At 40.1% G+C, this 17,203-nt stretch overlaps 1 protein-coding gene across 2 annotated transcripts in view; it reads right to left on the bottom strand.

Annotated features, from left to right (window-relative positions):
• Nucleotides 1-17,203, bottom strand: part of ell (elongation factor RNA polymerase II) — a 53,445-nt gene extending 36,242 nt beyond the window's left edge. For both annotated transcript variants that reach the window (XM_030083042.1, XM_030083041.1), the window contains exon 1: nt 17,057-17,203. In XM_030083042.1, the coding sequence (XP_029938902.1) occupies nt 17,057-17,191 (135 nt within the window). In that variant the 5' untranslated portion in view covers nt 17,192-17,203. The remainder of the gene's footprint in view (nt 1-17,056) is intronic.

Below are 17,203 nucleotides of genomic sequence, written 5' to 3'. Positions count from 1 at the left end.
TAGCAGTTTCACTTATGCTTCTTTTACTAAGGCACTAATTAACAGTTGCCACTGTTTACACAACAAAGCCATGTGGGCCACATTCGTGTGTGAACTTTAGTACCCCTAGACAGGTCTTGGAATTTGGATTTATCTGGCCTACATAATGCTGACTAGAATTTATATATCTGCTCTCTTTGTCAGTGAAAATAAGTGGGGGAAATATATATCTCACAATTCAGAGGTTGATGAATCACTTCTAGGAAATCTGAACAACGACAACACATTGATCCTTAAAAGTAGACAAGTTGTAACGCTAAAAAGTCACTTCAAGTGTTGCTCAAGTCAGTTGAGAACAGGAATCTATGACTGCAACTTGCACAGATTTACCGAAATGTGTTCTACAGCAGAATTTATATGGTAGGGTCTGGTTTTGGTAGAATGATTAATAAACTGACTGCATCACACTTCAAGTCGCATTTACTAGTGGAATGACGTGCTGGAATTTTCATCTTGACACAATTTTCAGCTCCTTGCTACGAACTGAACCTTCCTGAAACTCCACATTCCTCCAGCTTATGACGTATATGTCCGAAAAGCAATCCTTAATAGCTTGAATAATAAGAAACTGTTACTTGAAAATAATGAAAATACTGAACTGAAATTTCCCTCCACAGAACCAGACCATTTCATCTTCATGGGTTCTAAACAATGTTTTTTCTTTTTTCTACCAGGATCCTGGGTTGCAGTATTCTAGTGATACATGACTTATCAGTGGATAGACCAGGAAGTCCTCTTTGTCATAGAACAAAAATAACCTTAGTTCAAATGAGAAGGGAAAAAGATGGGTCTCGGGAATAAATTGAAGACATTTGGAATGAAGACATCACAATAAAATGAAGGTTTATTTTGAAGACAAGCTGTTGCCTTATTTTCATTATAACATGACGACAGGGTACAGACACGGACAGAAAAGGTCAGGAGAGTTGAAGAGAAAACACATGAGTGGAAATGTCAGGAGGGCCATTAGCACACCACAAGAGGTTGCAAACTGTTCCAAGGACATCCTAAAATGTGCTCATCTGTAGGTTTAAAGCTCCTAAATCATCCTGCAGTGCTCCTTGCAGGCTGATATCATGACAAGGGTTGCATGATATTAGTTCAGCAATAAATATTATAATCTGTGGTATGACTGTGGATGAATCAACACTTGGGCTTGATTTAGATGCCTTTGTAGTCTCTGTAGTTTGGAATTCATACTTAACCGTTCCAAAGTGGAAAGACTGTTGACTTTGTTGTTTCAAGTCCTCATTTCTCTATTTTTGCAATTGGGCCTGTTGCCACCAGGTACGATGTGAAGTTGAAATAATCAAGTGAAACAGGATTTCACACAATCTAGGACAGAGGAGCTTCATCTGACTGGCCAGGTCTGTCAGTATGCTTAGAGCACAGAAACAATCCAAGGCAGTTCAGTCGTTTTTGATAGATATTCTGAATTCGATGCAACAATGATGATATGCTTATAATAAATACATTGTGCAGCTTATAAATAGTCACTTAATTCAGTACATGTGGATTTAAAGTCAAACGTTTCACACAGACATTAAAGCAACACTAAGGAACTTTCAGTTTCCATTGATTTTGGCGGCGCCAGTGGACAAAAGCGGTAGTGTTTTGCCTGAACAAATACTACAGTTCCCATGAGGACTAGTGCGTGGCGTCGTAAAATGCTGCTCCGGTTGGCATGCTGTCGGACTGAACTCGCCTGCATTTGTTTCCAGTGGCTGTGTGAAGGACGGATAGCGATGAGGTAATGAATCTAATGGTGGCTAAACAATATTATATCATAATGTAACGCATGCCGTGTGCTGGGTTCCTACCACCCTCCTCACAGTTTCTTAGTCCAAGTGAAAGCAATACTGACGCCCTCAGCCCGTGACAGAGGGGTCATTCAACTCGTAAGTCGATGTATCATCACAAAAGCTATTAAAATGTTTTATTAAGGTTGAAAAGTTACTTAGTGTCGCTTTAAGCATTTCCTCACACTGATTGCTGATCTGAAATATTACATTGTACGGATACATGTTTGCAGAACTTTTCGTATGATGCTCCATCACAGATGAAGCTTTGGCTGATTGACTGAACGCTAAGATGTCTGGCCCTGGAAAAGTGACTCTACTCATCAAATCCTTCTGGTCTAAACAAATGGCATCAGAATGGAAAACAAACAATCTACCGTTACATAAGTGAACCCGTTAAAAATTGTTGTATTTTGTCCTGCACTCTGAATAATCAAATCCTCCACAGAAACGCTCAACCTGCCATGGAGCAGTGCTCCCTGGTTTAACCCAGCAATGTTTAACACAGCACCAGTTTTAGCTTTTCCCTCCCGATGCCCCACCCCCCCACCCACCCACCCCTCCCAGCACTGCTAACATAGTGCTACCCTCAGCCTGTTCATTTGAATGGGCTGCTGACATGTCACTATTCTCTGGGACCTGAGCCCAGAATGTTCCACCGAGCTAACCTTAGCGGCAGAGTACAGGTCCTGAGCACGGATTGAGGCCGTGGGTGTTCTCACACTCCGCCAACCAGGAACAGAATGGAGATCAGCTGGACACAGCAGAGCGTGCAGCTCTGCAGCCTGAGATTTAAAAAATAAATCAGTAAAATTTAAACCTTCAAGTGCATTATGAAGGCTTGCCACTATATGTTTTCCTGGAAATACTAAAATGCACCATGAAAACAAGGACAGTTAGCTCTCAAACACTGTCTGTGCAGGGTTACTTTCAACTACAAGTGACTGTTCAGATTCCCGGTAATAAATTTCATGTTACTTGCAAGTGGATTAGTCTGCAGAATAAAAGCCACTTAGAAAAGCCTTTTAAGTGGGGGAAGCGTGGTCCAAAATACTGTGCGTCTTAAGAGCCCTCTGAAACCTTTAATCACAATCTTCAGTCACACAATTTCAGATTTCTTTTAATGCTTGGTGAAGTTTGTTGTGCTGTGCTCTCGAGAAAAGGTGCACAAAATAAGTGCTGTGTTGGCAATGAACCATGTGATGAATAAATATGTAAGAATATGACATCTGTCTGCATTGGAGTCATATTTTCAAATTAAAGACAGTTTGTTTTGTCTCAAATTACTCTTCGTCCTGATTTACCTTGCATTGGTCTAACATCTACTCTTTTCAGACACCAAAGCAACAAGCGAACACAGCCAGTCCAATCTGCTTAAGGACTTTTAGTTCCATCTGAGTAGCTAAATATGAATCTACAATGTATGTTTTGACGCCACCTGTCATTTTGTAGACCACCCAAATTGCACTGGTTATGAAAGAGGGTGAGAACTGTGGTCTGACAGTTCCACAACCCTGACTGGTGCTAAGAAACTACAAATTAAAACAAAAAACCAATAAGGCAGATTCTGCGGCTAAGTAACAACACACTCTAAAGTATATTTGCACACATCCACTACGGAACACAGCTTTAACATGTTCATATGTGTATGTATTTGATATGTCCAGAATCCAAACTGAAAGTGTAATATTAACAAGAAAAAAACAAACAATCAATGCTGTACCAAAAAATATTCTGGACAAAGCAATTTAACTCAAATGTCTAAGACTCTGACTCAAGAAAATAGCCTCAACGCACCTGAAAGCTCTTTAGCACAAAAATCAGTATTAGCCCCTTCCGATTTACTACTGAATTACCAATCCTAGTTGCCTAGGCTGCACAGCTGAAGTATTTCATTGTTTTGTTGTGAATGTGCACAAGAATAGCCAGATCTAAATCCCTCAGGGTATGGCTGGAGCACCCAAATTGTCAGGTGTTTAGTTGCATCACTGTCACACTGATGAGATTTTCCACCTGTCTAGGATTTCAGTGGTGGAAAGAGCACTTTGTATCATGCACTCTGCAGCAATGAAACAGTCTCTGCAATACTGGTGTGTGTGTGTGTGTGTGTGTGTGTGTGTGTGTGTGTGTTGCATTCAAGTTCTTTAAAATAGCTCTGACAGAAGAGCGCCAGGCAAGTGTTTGAAGTAACACACTTGCATGTAGGCTTAATTGGGCCTATTTACTGCAACTGGCTCTTCACTGCAAGAAAGAGTCCCTTTGAAGCTTTAGGTTGTTTCCACCTGATGAATGTTGAGCAACATTTGATCTTGTGCTTGAAGTGAAATCATTAGTTTCTTGTGTGTGTACCTCTTTGTTGTTTGGCTAAGCTCTTATTTTCTGTGACAGACCATAATATACATCAACAACTTCAGGTTGTTTGATCTTCCAAAAAAAAAAAAAAAATCCCTCTGTACTCATTATGAAACCATTTTGATACAGCTTCTGACTAAACTTACTCTATTGTTTGGAAAAATCTACATTTTTCTTTAATTTTGCAATGTATACCCAATTACTACAAAACAGTTTTGTTAAAAAAAAAAAAATAAAATAAAAAAATTAAGAGCCTCCTACAGCTTCCAAGTTCTTGCTACCCAAGATCTGAGAATGCAACTGACCTTTGGCTAAGGCCAGCATCTGAACACACACAAAAAAAAACAGCATTCAACTACCAACTGCCTGGAAAAGCAGACTCTGACTTTCTCAGCGTAAAATTCCATAGAGAGCCATTACAGCTGGTGACGCGTTCTTTTCTGGCCCATCAAAATCATTTCAGATGGAAAACGGTCAAATGGTGTGCTGGCGCACATACAACAGCAACATGAGGTATCCCAAAGGGACAAGCAACACAGCTTATTTCATCCGATTTCCCAAACCAAGACAAAATATGAACAAATGTCTCCTGTAGGGCTGAACGATATATCGTTATCATATCGATATCGGGATATGAACATTCAGGACATTAGTTTCTCAAAATCAACGATATCAAGATTTCCCCTGCTTGCCCTGCATGTAAGCTCGCCCATGCACAGGTAAGGCCAGCCAACCACAAACCTCTTTTACTGGTTGACAGCTGATGGCAGAGGGCGGCTGCAGAATCTGCACAAACGAGTTTGGTGGTCGTGGCAGTGAGTTCCCATAAATAAAACTGCATTTTTTTTTTTTTTTTTTTTTTTACATCCTTTTGTATTATGATGTTTTTATTTTTCTGAAAAATGCTTAACTTTCACTGAATCCATTATAATAAATCGTATCTATCGAGATATCTGGCATGGATATCGAGATATGAAATTTTGCCCATATCGTTCAGCCCTAGTCTCCTGTGGGTTAATGTGAGCTCAGTGTGACAACAATAAACAAGGATGTACACATTTGATCCAAGGTAAGGCAATGTCTTGTATCATCTTAGCAATTCAACCACATAACGCAGGCACCGATGAACTTCCTTAAGCTAGCCACCTAGCTTACCTTATGAACACTGGTGCTGGATGTCAGGTGAGGCTTCTCCTTCCTACTTTGTGATCTGAAAACCTGTGCTTCTCACTTCTGTTTTTTCCTAATCCACGTCCAGTAGAAAAATTCTGCACATAAACCTGCATGCAAAATGTTAAACTTGCCAAAGGCTCCAAACTCAATAAATGTATACTGGCTCCAAAAGTTATCTAGTACCTGTTGCAGTATGGTTTTGACTCAGAGTCAAAGACCTTGTCCGAGTTCGCAACAGTAACTCAGGGGAGGGCGGGCTTAGCTAAAGGTAAATTCAACAGGATAAATCATTTCTTAACAGCTCTGTCATAACTAGAGGGTCCCCCAAATGACACACTGAAAAATCTTAACAAAACTTATGCTTTCATTTCTGTTTAACAGCCAACAAAAAAAAAGCAAAGGCTTTGGTTAGCACATCAGCTCTGTGCGATACGTCTCAACAAAATCAAAAATTCATCAGAGGATCTGAGTGAGCCTCACTCTCCTTGTAACTTATCAAAACCACTCCTTTCAACATCTCAAAAGCATGTCTATCAGTTGTTCTTTTTTTTGTTTGTAATTTGTTATTGGTGATTCAGAGTCTGCAGAAAATTGATAACTCGGGAGACATTCGCACTAGGGAAATTGAGTTAGTAAGAAAATAAACAAAAAATTTCCCTCAAAAACAAATGTGACAGAACACAATTTATTGGAAACCTTTAATGGTCTCAGTGGGTGTATTAGGGTACTTGTTTCCCTTCTAAAATGTCCTTACCTTCAAATATAGGCTTGTTGCATCAGAAAAGGCAGCCACTTCCTATAGAGTAGTACTTGTTGAATGATTAAGCAGTTTAAGGAACAACTTCTCAAAAATGTCTGAACTTGAATTAACAGCAATTTATATGCAAAAATCTATTTGACCTCCCAGAGAAAATAATCAGATTGGAGGGGTATTAACAAACATCTTGTGATACACAACATACAAAAAGGGGGAAATTCTGCAATAAAACACTGTAATATTTTTACAAATGCCAGCAATTTTATTTTTTTTTTTTAATTAGCATTTTCTAAAAAAGTGCAACATCATTTTTTGTTATCAAAACAATGCATTCAGGAAACAACCTACACCTTTATCAGTAAGGTCAGGTTTTACACAACAGGGGCAAACAGCTACCTTTCTCAAAGTGAACAGCTTCATTCCTGTTAATAAGTGGAAGCTTTGTAACTCATCTTTAAAGATACCACACAAAATATAAATGGAAAAAAGACAAAAAAAAAAAAAAAAAAAAAGAAACTATGATGAAAATTACAAATAATTGGACTTCCAAAAAGGGCAAGTAGTAGTATAAACTATCAGCTCTCACACATTCTTTAAATTGCCAGTGAGTTCACATCTTGGTTCAATTTCTCAGCTACACTGGTGTATACCGTAACAACGGTCACAAAGACTGTCTGAAAATCTGTTTACTCACATAATCAGGGTTGGGAGGGTTACTTTAAAAATGTAATCCAGTACAATTACAAGTTACTTGTCAAAAATGTAATCAGTAACTTACTCTAATAATTTAAATAAAAAAGTAACATACCAGATTACTTTTAGTTACTTTGAGATTACTTCATCAGCAAACATTAAAAAAAACCCAGACAATTATAATGTGTCGCTCTCTCAGTGTAGTGACAACTCTACACACAGCAAACATGAAATACTTTGAGGATTATGAACACATGCAGACCTCTGTGTGTTCAGCTTAAATTAATACCAACAACATGGCATCCTCTAATCCTGCTGAGAACCTGACTTTCTTTCTGACTCAGGATCAGCGCCATCAGTTCAAACTGGTCCACCAGTAGGTATACAGTCCAGCAGCAGCGCCAGGAGCCGTATTGGCAGTGTTAACACACATTTATATTGTGTGCTATGTGACTGTACTGCTGTAGTGAGGAGCAGTAATTTGAGTTCAGGCATGCCATGCACAATATTTTTTCAAGAATTCATTCATTTCTCAGTGACAGAGGGTAATGTTCAGTCACCAATAAATCCTCCATACAGGCTGAAGATATTACTGCCTCCATCTGATTCTTCTGAGTCCAGCCTGGTGAGGCTGCGGTTCTCAGTAGCAGGTTAGCAGGCTAATAACACTTTAGCTTCACTGTGAGTTCAGGTGTGTATCATACCTGTAGATGTTTCTCCAGGTTTGATGATGAGTCCCTGGACGTTGAGAGCATTTTCATAGCTGGGAGGCAGAATTTACATTCTACAGAGAAGTTCTGGGCCTCATCTGACTGAAATACAAAATGATGTCTAAGTTTTCAGCCATAGAATGAGTTTCTCTCCCTGGAGCAGCCACGACTCCAGCAGCAGGTGGTAAAATACATGGCAACGCGGGCTGTTTCATTCATATAATAGTAGAGCGGGAGGCTGCTCCAAGAAAGTAGTCGATGCGGCGTCTATCATTTATATATCTACAGCATCTATTGTTTATATATCTATGGTGGTGTCGCGGTTTGCGCTGAAAAGTGCTGTAAACTTTCACAATGTCTGTATACAGTACGCATGTCTGTTGTATTTCTGGTATATTCTGTCTGATTTTCAAAAGTAATCCTGCTCATTAATCCATGTTTTTATCAGATACTTGTAATGAAATTACATATTTTTTATGTACTGTAATGGATTACAGTTACAATTTTTGTATCCTAATTACATAATGCTGTTACATGTAATCCATTACTCCCCAACCCTGCACATCACATGTTCATTGTGACCTCAATATGAATCTATACGACAAACATTTGGGAAAGACTTCCAGAAATGCAGCGAGTAAAGACGAGTAGCACAATCACACTCAACATGCAAACATCAAATCTATCAGCTGGAGCGCTGAAGACCAGACGTGGGCCATTCATTCTCATCATTTCACCTGCCAGATGAGGGGCCAGCGAGCTGTCAGCTCCTCTCAGATCTATTTGTGCCAACATTGTGACAACTGAGTCAAAAGATCATATGATTGTTAGTGACTTGGAGAAAAGTCGGAGGATCGCCACTGATGACAACAATATGTGATCTTCAATATCTTTTTCCATGTAGTTATTGCAATCATAGTTCAAAACAAATCCACACAAATCCATATTAACTTTATTACTGAAACTCCAACATTGAGTTCATAGTCTCTGTGTCAGTATGTTTGTGCAAGCACTTCAATATTTAATTTCAGGATATTTGATTAAAATGGTAAATACTTATATAGAGTCTTGCTCAAGGACACAGCGACATATGGAGAGGGTGAGATGGGAAATCTAACCACCAACCTTCCAGTTGCGAGGCGACCGCTCTACCATCTGAGTCTCATGGCTCTGCATACAGCGGCGTTACAGGAAGTGCCACAAAAGACCACTGTGGCAAGATTAGGCATTGCAGCTGCTATCTTTCTCATTTTCTTGTATCTGATAATCGTACAGTGCATGTTAGAGACTCCAGTCCATCACTATTCATTATTCCTGAAAGAATCCTTCTCATGGTGTCTCAAATGTTTGCAGTGAACAAAATATCAATGTTATTTTTTTTCCCTCAAATTTGTATTATTATAGCAACCACCATGGCACAGGGCCAACAAAACTGACAGGAATAAATACTCGTTCTGTGAAGAAGAGTGTCACACAAGGACTTTATTATTAGAAAAAGAGGAATCTCCTTTTATAATAGTCTTTAAAAAAAAATGGAAAAGCCTGCACTCTACAAGCAGAAATTCCTTCAAGGTTTTGCTTGATTCACCTTTTTTTTTTTTTAATTGACACAGTGAGCATTCAGACTGAGTCACATTCATAATCATTATAACCCACTGAGTGGTTTAAATATGTAAAAAAAAAAAAAAAAAAAAAAAAAAAAAGTCAAGGCTAGAAGCAAACAAAACTGAAATATGAATACAAGCACAAGCAGCTCTGCAAAATCCTACTTTTTACAGTGTTCCAGCCAACACTGAGCATATTTGTAGACCAAAACACCAAACAATGAGCTATGCGCTGACTGCTCTATTGCAAAAGATGCAGGTCAGGGATGGTGTTTTGTGTGTCATGACACCAGGCTGACATGGTCACTTGTGGTAACGTCGCCACAGAACAGAAGAACACCATGACATTTAGAGTCATATTTGGCATTAGTGGTTATGGTCATCTCTTGCAATGTCCTGTGATCTGCTGAAACTGCAAAGTAAGCATTCCTTAAATAACCACAGCGTAGGCCAACCAGCATGAAGCAACAAAATCCCCTCCCAGGCTCCATTACCTCCCATACCATTCCCATAGGAGTTGATGGTAGGGTGAGAGTTCAACAGAATAAAACTTCATGATCATCTTACCTTCGTGAGGGAAAATGGAAAACAATTCAGATTTGAGACTTCATAGAGCATTTGAAAGGGTTGGCAAAGACATAAATTAAAGGATTAAGTCAGTTTCTTTAATATCAAAGTTCAACCTTGGAAAACTGACAAGACAAAAAGATCACCAAAAATGGATCTCATTAAAGCAACCTTGGAATTTGCGGAAGAGAATATGGAGCAACAATGTAATTCAACAGAAATTCTTTCCATTTTCAGGTTGAACAGGTTGAATTGAAAACTAATATTAACAATCAGTCATCCAAACTGCATTTTCATTTTCAAGACTGCTTATTCTGTAATTTAATTAAGATGGAAAAGTAAATTGCATTTAAGATTTAATTTTCAAAACATGCCCCAGTAAATATGCAGCAAAATTTATTTTAAAAATTAAAATTCACTATCAGGCAAGCTTTTTCATTTTAATTTTGTGGCTACATTATTTGACTTGATTAAAATTATTAAATCACCCAAACTGTATTTTCATTTTCCTCTTTAGGTTGCACCTTTTGTGATACAAAAAATAATAAAAAACAAATCGGAGACTGTTTTTTGTTTTCATGCCCACCTCACAAAAAATGGAGAAAAATTCAATGACTTCACAAAGCCAAGCAGCAAAGGGGAAGTACGTCAGTGAATGGTCTAGCTTTGCCAACTGTGCTGCACAGCTAATGATGCAGAAGTCATCATGGCTCAATGGATAAACTCTTGCCTCCCATGCAGGACAACAAGGCTCAAGACTGCAAACTTTTCAAATTGAAAGAAGTTTATAGCTTTTTTCCAGCTGTACATAGCAGTTTAGTCAAGGTTTACTCAGTCCACTACCGCTTGCAAATGGAAATACTTGGGTAAGAAATAAAACTGTCGTTAAATTTGCTATTTGCTTTCTATGAGAAAAAAAAAAGCTACAAATGCATGAAGTCCACAGTGATCAGAGATCATTACCTGGCATTTGTGTGTGCGCTTGTGTATATGTTAGAACATTTGTGACAGGAGAGGGCCAAATTTCAGCTCAAATGTTTGATGCTTTTACAGGACACAGCAGCACAATGGGAAACAACCTTTCTCGCTCAAGTAATCAGTAATTATTGAGCAGTGGTGGTAGAGGAAGGAGAGGCAGACTTGGGACGTGAGGTTTTCAGGTCTGAATCCTACAGCTGACCAGTCACCACAGTGGGTTATTGGGGGCCACACTGTGGCAGCCCACACCTACCGGAAACACCAGAACACAAATTAGAAGTTAATGTATACTTATATATAGGTATATCCCTCTCCCAGCCTGGATCAGAACAAGCATCTTCTTAAAGTCAACTCTCAAATTTCAAGACAACTGGGTCAATCGCATGAAAGAGGTTTGGAGGAAAGAAAAAACATAAAATGGCACTATTCAGAGTGGTTTTTACTTCTAAGCTAAAGCAAAAATAATGCCCAAAAAATCCTTTTACCTGCACTCTCCATAACCTTCAGCTTGTTGACACTCAGTCTTACTCATTTCCTTGCTTAAGTCACAGACAGTAAAAAAGAAAAAGAAGAGTAATCTGGGGTGCCATTCCCACACAAAGCTCCAGTTCACTCTGTTCCCAAATGTACTGAGGGAAAAAGCCCAGCTGACAGTTGTAGCAGTGAATATGGAACAAAAATCAAATTTAAAGGAATTTAAGTTAAATTAATTTTAATTTAAAGGTTATGGCCACATTATTTGACTCCTAATGAAAATTAAATATCAATCATATAAACTGCATTTTCATCATAAGGTTGCACATTTTGTATCACAACTAAAAAGAAAAAGCAACAAGGAGACTCTTTTTTCGTTTTCATGTCTGCCCTGAATAAGACGGAGCAAAATTCAATTTGACTTTGCAGCCCAAGCGGCGCAGGAGAGTGACGTCGGTAAACACACGTCCTTGTGTCACTGCACTGCACAACTTAAAATCATTGACTGTATCTAGGAAGTCGTATTTAGCTTTGGAGTTACTCGTGGCTCACAGTACCCTGGAGATCCTGGTTGAAAGTCATATGTGGCATCATAGTCCCGCAAGTACCTAGTTCATATTTCAAATTACCTTTGTGTGCTAAATTCAAGCAGCAGCGGGCTGAGTACACGCTCAGTAAATGGCTGTGTATGTGACGAGGTCAGTTTTTACGATCTGTTTTGTATACTCTTTTAATAGTAATTTGTGCTTGTGGCTTTTACTTGGTTTATTAGATGTCTTGTTTTATCCAACCAGGACTGAGAGGGCTGCCGGCCGCAGCCACCGCCCGCCGCCGCCGCCTGGGGACAGCAGCTCGTGAGAAGAAACCAACTCCAGAGGAGAGGGGCCACGGAAAGGGGAACTGATGGGAAGACAGGCCAAAAGGGCCGCTGCAGCGGCAACGAGAACTGCTCAAGGGAGGCAAGGCCACCGAATGGGGAGCGGGCAGGAGGACAGACCGAAAGCCGGCCGCGGCGTGGAGCCTGCCGGTAGCCATGAGAGGATCCAAGGAGGAAGATAGCTAGGCTATCTGCAGCCGCATGAAGTACGGCGAGCTGCGATGTGGCAGACGGTACAGGAAGGATCAGAGCCAGAGAGGTGGACATTAGCATGTCGGCAGAGACATGAATTGGAGTTTTTAACTTTTTTTTTTAAAATGTATTTAATATTAAAAGACTTTGACTTTTGCACTGCGACTTTTCACTCTGCTGACCCCTGATAAAAAGAACCTGTGTAGTTTTAACAGAGTCCTAGGCTCTAAGTGGCATTATCAGCCTTTGTATTAAATTTTATCCTTTTATTGAATTATTAAACTTTAAAACCTCACAACATGACATGCACATAGGTGGGGAAAAAAAGACTGCAGACGTCATGTTTAAATTTGTTATGATCAGGCCTCAAACCGGGATCTTAGACAAAGAGCTTAAACTGTGGCTTTTAGGTTTTAGGTTGTTAGGTTGTCTTGTTTTAGACAGTGTTGACAAATTAACCTTGTTAACACAGCGATCGTACATAGCGAGGAAGAAAAAAAAAAAAAAAAAAAATCGGGATTTTGACTGCAGTGCTTGTTTCCCCAATATAACCCTTGTGTGTTTAATACATGAGAACACAGCTTATGGAACCATCTAATATCACTAACATCCAATATATAAGTGAGCTCAGGGTTCCAAATGTCCAAAAGCCAAAGCCAAGATATTGTGCATGAAAAATCCCCAAAAAGGCCTCGTTTATATTTTGCACACATTTGATTACCGAAAACGTTAAATCTGGTAAAAGTGTGCCTTCAAGTCATACTACCACACACCAGTGCCTTAGACACGCATCACTTCTGGTCAATGTAATCACTGTATTCACAGTATATTCCAAAATGATAATCAGTGGTTGTGTAAATACCTGTGGTTATGTGTTTTCAATGCTTCAGTATAAGTAAGGTGAGATTTACACTTGTTTCTTCAAAACCAAATTCACATTCTGGTCTATAAAAATCCCCAGCGCCATTGTGTTGTCTTCTACCTATGCAGTGCAGGGTCGCTCCGCCATTACAACCCCAAAATGTAAGTGGGCCATGAGGTTTTCTATTTCACTGTGCTATGTACTTCCTCTGCTGACTCCACTGTTGACTTTCTCTGCATGCATGCAGCATGCATGCATCATGCATATGTGTGTGTGTGTGTGTGTGTGTGTGTGTGTGTGTGTGTGTGTGTGTGTATAGATAGATGGACAGATGGATGGATACTATATTACTTCATTAACCTAAAGGGAAATTCAAGTGTTCAGTAGCTTACATTTATAAATACCAAAAAAGGCAAGAAAGGCAGATTAAACACTGTCACTGAGATATTATATATACACACATATATATATAAAGAAAAAAGCACTTATCATTTAAACATCTACACTTTTTGTATATTTCAAGGCACACAGGGTTCAAAGTGACTGAGGTGCATAACATTTGACGACCACATTGGTGTGAATGTGATCCTGACTGAGACTCCCCGACCACTCAGTGATCAGCTGTACAGTCTGATGGCCGGGGTGGGGGGCAAAGGAGTTCCTGAGTTTGTTTGTGAAACAGGTGAGCAACAAAAACCTGGAACTGAAAAATCTGCCTGATCACAGTCCTGTGCAGAGGACGCCGAGTGTTGTCAAGGATGGAGAGAATCTTCTCCAGGGTCCTTCTCTCTGCTGCTGAAACCAGAGAGTCCAGCTCTGTGCCCACCACTGAGCCAGCTATCCTCAGCAGTCTGTCCAGTCATGCAGCATCTTTTTAATGTTCCCTCCCCAACACACTACAGCATAAAAGAGAACACTGGACACAACAAGTGGTCAATAATAAATCATCAATACTGAGTGATTTAACCTTACCAGACTGTGCCTCAATTTGAGCAAATAGACCTTTTCTGAAATCACAGTAAAATATTCATCAATATAATCAAAACAGAATATGTCTTGGGATATATCAACTAACTGAGTGGGACTCATAAGAAGCTGTAGCTCTTTTACTGCAGAGCATTTTTCCCAATTACAGCTCTACTCGGTAAAATCAAGGATGGCAACTTTTATTATTGTGATGGACAACTTTCATTCTCACCTCTCAAAGTGAACCAGGACTTCTAAGACTATAAGTCAGAGTTAAAACTACAAATTTGACAATGATGCCTTTATTTTTTTAATGTATTAAATGAACATTTGAGACATTTCTTCTTCCTATCAAAAACTGTGAAACAAATAATCTGTTGGCTTTTAGAAACTGGCAGTGGGCTGCTCGTTGCCCATGTCTGGGATGTCTTATAAGAAAGTAGCTACTTTTCAGTCCACACATCAGGCAACATCCGACAGTAGAAACAATGTAACTTTACACACAAAACAATCAGATTGTAATGAATGATAAGTAAATTTAGAGTACAAAAAGGCTAACCTGGACTTTTCTTTGTTACTCGTCTGCCTTTTCTCCTCAGAGTTGGGTTCATTCATTTTGACAGCAGGACCTTGAGTGAATGTGAAAGTTACTTTGTTTTGTGCACCCATGTGTTTTTCCATGTGTGAGAATCTCTGAGGTTTTGACAAATGTGTAGGGAAGACACTCAAATATGTCTATGCCAACTCATCAGCTTAATCAATACCACGAAAACTGTAGTTTCACCTCAAATAAAAACCTCTGACAGAGTTATTTAGAATTTTAATGTTCCAAACAAAAAGTGTTTTTAAGGAGTCATTTCTTCATTGAGTCTAGATTCTTTACTCAAACTAACATCACCATGACTCACATTACACCAGGGCACCAGGCAGGAGCGCTCACGCTGCCCATCATTAATCACCTCCTCATACAGTCAGTGGCTCAAATGAAGAGGTTACAGGAAGACAGAAATAAATTTCACACAACATCGATCACCTTGCCGATGATAATCCTCCCGTCAATCTACAAGTTAAATTTGGATCAAAAAATTGGAACTTACAACAAGCAATTCTGATCAATATCAAACATAACTGTGTCATTTTTATTAATTCCAAGCAACTTCAACATGACAATATACATACTTGGAAACAAAACAACAGAAATCTACAGCTCATCTCTGATGTTGACATCTGGACCGACAAAAACAACAAAAATCCACTGGCTTCCTCAAGCAACACAAACATCCAGTTCGCTCAACATAAAAATCCTAAATTATAATATACATAGGAGAAATTGAATTTCATATCCTCTGCAGTCTGCCTCAAACTAAACACAAAACATATGAATGAAACAATGGCAGCCGAGTCGGTGTGCTGAGGAGCACTCTGGGCGTTGGAGTGGCCCGGGAGCACAGCTGGACACCTTAGGTTCCACTATCTCAATTTCCCATGCATGTCTAGTGGCTGCTCACACGCATGCTTCACATGGCTGGGCTGCTTCTAATGGGACACTTTGCAGGTTTTACCAAGGGCACACATACATTACTTTTCCACACTTAGCATTACAAATGACAATTGCTTTTGTGGTCTCAACTCCAGTCTCTGGCTAGACCAGTTTCTAGTGGTGGGCCCCCACAAATCTGTGGACTAGTCAGCCATGTTATGTCTCTTCCCTGCTCCTCTCCATGGTGGTTGGTTGTATGTCAACAGGTCTCTATTAACATCCATTTATTTTGCTTTGTCTGTTTTCCACTCCACTCTCTTCACACTTTGTATATTAAAAAAAACAAACAAACAAGAAAGGGTAGCAGTTATCACTTATTACTCCGAGTGACTGAAATAATATAATATGAAACTCAGGTGTCCTTAATAAAAAGAGTGAAACTGTCTTTCAACTTGTAGCAAATCAATTATCAGGCATATTTCAACTGTTAGGCTGTACTCCTGCTCTACGCAGCGAATGAAGCTGGAGATAAGACCCTTTCCTCCTGCCCTGCCAGGTTTTCCCTGTCAAATATTTATAGAAGCTGAAACATTAGATGTCCTCCATCAGACTTAAAGCTCCCAACACAAGAAGCCAAGCAAGAGAAAGAAAGCAGCAGCAGCAGCAGTGAGTTTCTTTTCAAAGAGGAAACCTTGAATTGGGTCTCTTCCTTTAAAAAAAACACACACACACACACACACACTGCTGACAAAATAAATGTGTTGAATCTCTTGTTTAATAGCCTAGAGGCGATCCTACAGCTGTAAAGTGAACATGAGCCTTTACTGGCAGTGAGAGGGGGGGTTGGAAAAAAAAGAAAGAAATGGCCATGTTTCACATGAAGACTGGGTACTTTTCCAAATTATCCACTGTGCTGTCATTCAAACAAACCAGGGTTTTAGGAGCGCGCTAACAAGTTGAACTCAGTTAAAGTAATTAAAAGGAGGAGGAAGGATAAGCTTTGTAACGGTACCTCCTCGCGTTGCGTCGGGGGCAATGTGTATCCAGTTTACTCAACCCCCCTTTAAAAAATAAAACCAGCTTAACAAACTTTGTGGACACATTAGTTAAGGTGGGTCGGTGATTTTTTTCCCCCCTCTATTCTTTTCCTGTAAATATTTCTGAATGTTAACAAGTTTAAACAAAACTGTTGCGCCAAGTGATTCAAACAACACAATCAAGTACCAAACAGAGGCTGTAAACAGTCAGAGAGCTGGACTGCAGCCCGGGTCCTGTGGCTCCGGAGTGCGTCGGGGTGTAGCTACAAGAGGCTGAAACACATCCAGCTTGTGGAGGGCTGGCGGCGGCTCGCACACACTTCCAGAGCCGAGGCAGGCGGGCAGCTCCCGGTGCGGAGCGCCGTGAAGCGGCGGCGGCGGCGGCGGCAGACTGAGCGGGGGGCTGACCTCCCTCTGCCTGTCACCAGCCGACAGGACCACACTCCAGACCCGAACCGGAACCGCGAGAGTACCAGAAAGACAGCAAGCCATTTACCTTTCCGCCGTGGAGGCCCTCAAACGCCCTCAGCGCGCTGTCAGTGAGTTTCACGTGGAGGAGTGAGACATTGCTGCCACTCTTCACTCTCCCACAGGAGAGTTGGTAGCACTGCTCCTCCTGCAGCGCCGCCATCTTTACTGCCGT

Source organism: Salarias fasciatus, chromosome 23 (assembly GCF_902148845.1).
Source record: "Salarias fasciatus chromosome 23, fSalaFa1.1, whole genome shotgun sequence".
Classification (NCBI taxonomy): domain Eukaryota; kingdom Metazoa; phylum Chordata; class Actinopteri; order Blenniiformes; family Blenniidae; genus Salarias; species Salarias fasciatus.
The sequence above is the reverse complement of the archived record's forward strand: the minus strand, read 5'-3'. Positions and strand labels throughout refer to the sequence as shown.